Source organism: Vipera berus (genome assembly GCF_964194415.1).
Source record: "Vipera berus genome assembly, chromosome: Z".
NCBI classification, from domain to species: domain Eukaryota; kingdom Metazoa; phylum Chordata; class Lepidosauria; order Squamata; family Viperidae; genus Vipera; species Vipera berus.
The window spans coordinates 24,391,799-24,394,025 of NC_138205.1; the positions used below are offsets into that span (position 1 = coordinate 24,391,799).

The 2,227-nt window shown below is 33.6% G+C and overlaps 1 protein-coding gene across 1 annotated transcript; it reads right to left on the reverse strand.

Moving 5' to 3' along the window:
- Nucleotides 1-872: 872 nt before the first annotated feature.
- LOC308678722 (olfactory receptor 5F1-like) lies at nt 873-1,841 on the reverse strand (the record flags this gene model as incomplete). Its single annotated transcript, XM_081345957.1, has 1 exon — nt 873-1,841. The coding sequence occupies one exon, from the start codon at nt 1,839-1,841 to the stop codon at nt 873-875; it is 969 nt and encodes a 322-aa protein (XP_081202083.1).
- Nucleotides 1,842-2,227: the final 386 nt, after the last annotated feature.

Consider the following 2,227-nt stretch of genomic DNA (forward strand, 5'->3'; position numbering starts at 1 on the left):
CCTGGCAAGCAGAACATTCTGACTTGGAAAGCTACCTGGCAAAAGAAGAAGGCTAGAGTTAGATTCAACAGATTTGATTAAATACTTTTTTTGAATATGGTTAAAAGAATAGATAAAATTGTGGATATAAAGGGGCCCTACTATAAGAGGGATAAGATATATAAGTAGTATAGTACTTTTTATAATATAAGAAATGTAAAAATATTGGGATGGTATATGTGAATGAAAAATTTGGATATTTAAAGGTAATTAATTTTGAGAAAATTATGACTGATAAGAATGGTTTGAATATTGAGGGGAAAACAAGCTTAAATAAGAATCTTGTAAATAGGATGCATAGTGATTTAAAGATAACTTTTACAAATACAATTGAAACATAAGCCAATCAGAAAAGATGTTATATGTTGATGTTATTGTTATTTGTACAAGAAAACTTTTTATTTCCAACCTTGTATGTATCGAAAGTACTAAGCATTATATCTGTTTAATATTGACAAAGGAGAATACTACTGGAAGAAGAGAAGATCAAGGAAATATATCATTAACTAATATATTGCTAATATATTGATTATGGAATTATAGAAATTAATTATTATTTATTGTTTTTAAATATATGAACCCAGACAACATGCTGTTTACTAAGCACTAAAGATTGCTATTGTAAAAAATCAATAAAATATATATTTTACAGTTTTATGGGAATATACTGACACTGGACAACCAATATTCCTTTCCTGCTCTTCCAATTGTAGCCATTAATGTACACCATTTTTTTAACTCTCAAAAAATGATTTAGAAAGATATACAAAGGAGAACAAGTAGTCAAACTTTCTCTTATCAGTTTATTCATGGGCATTTCACAATGAATTACATCAGTTTCTTTGTTTGATGCAAGAACTTTTAGAGCTGAACATTTTCTTTTTTTTAATCACATTAAAAAATGCTGCTTGAATTTCCTTGTTTTTAAAACTGTAGATCAGAGGATTCAGCAAAGGAACGAGTACCGTGTACATCAGAGAGATTAAGCAGTCTTGTTCTATTGAGTGACTAGAGGACGGACGCATGTAAGTAAAGATAGCAGTGCTGTAGAAGATGCTAACTACAGTAAGGTGGGAGGCACAAGTGGAGAATGTCTTGATTTTGCCCTGAGTTGTACGGATTTTGAGCACTGCAGAGACTATAAAGAAGTAGGAGAGGGTAATGAAGGAGACAGTGGTTATCAAAATGCTCCCTGAGACAATGAATGTCACCAGCTCAACAAGGGAAATATCAGAACAGGATAAATGCAGAAGAGGTGGAATGTCACAAAAGAAATGCACTATTTTATTGGAACTACAAAAGTTCAGGGAGAAAACAAAGGCAGTATTGACAATGGCATTAAGATTTCCAATGGCCCATGAGCATGCCACAAGACACTGGCAGAGAGGTTGACTCATGAGTAAAGGGTAGAGCAATGGCTGGCAGATGGCTGCATAACGATCATATGCCATGACAGAAAGGAGGACACCTTCTGTGGCAGCAGTAGTAAGAAAAAAGTACATTTGAAGAAAGCAACCAGTAAAGGAAATTGTCTTGGTCTCTGAGAGGAGGTCCCACAATACCTTTGGCATGGTAGTGGTGATGTAACAGATCTCTGTACAGGACAGGTTGCTCAGTAAGAAGTACATGGGGATATGGAGGCTCTGGTCAATCTTTATCAAAATAATTATGATCAAATTGCCTGTTAAAGTAACAATGTAGATCAACAGTCCTCCCACAAAGAACATGATCTGAAGTTTAGGGTCACCTGTTAGCCCCCAAAGAATGAATTCTTTAAGATTGGTATGATTCTTTGTTTCCATTTTGCTACTGATTTCTCTCCAATGAACACAATAGGATTCCTCAGGCAGATTTCATAAACATGAACTGTATATAGAGAAAAAGAAACATAGTAAGGTAATTAAATATTTATGGCCATTGGATTTAAATTTTTGATCATACATTATGTTGAGATACTATTGAGTGGCATAGATCTGCATTTTACTAGGATTGCCATTAGGAAAAGATACCATATTAATATTGGGCTTCTAATCAGGTAGGATTAATTTTTCATCTAAGGAAATTGGTCTATGACTTCTTAAATATATGTTTTGCAACATGGTATTGTACATTTGTTTGGATTATTTGGGAAACTGAATAGCCAGAGGGTAAATTACTACGCTTTTATCTTGTTATCTTCTGGACTACT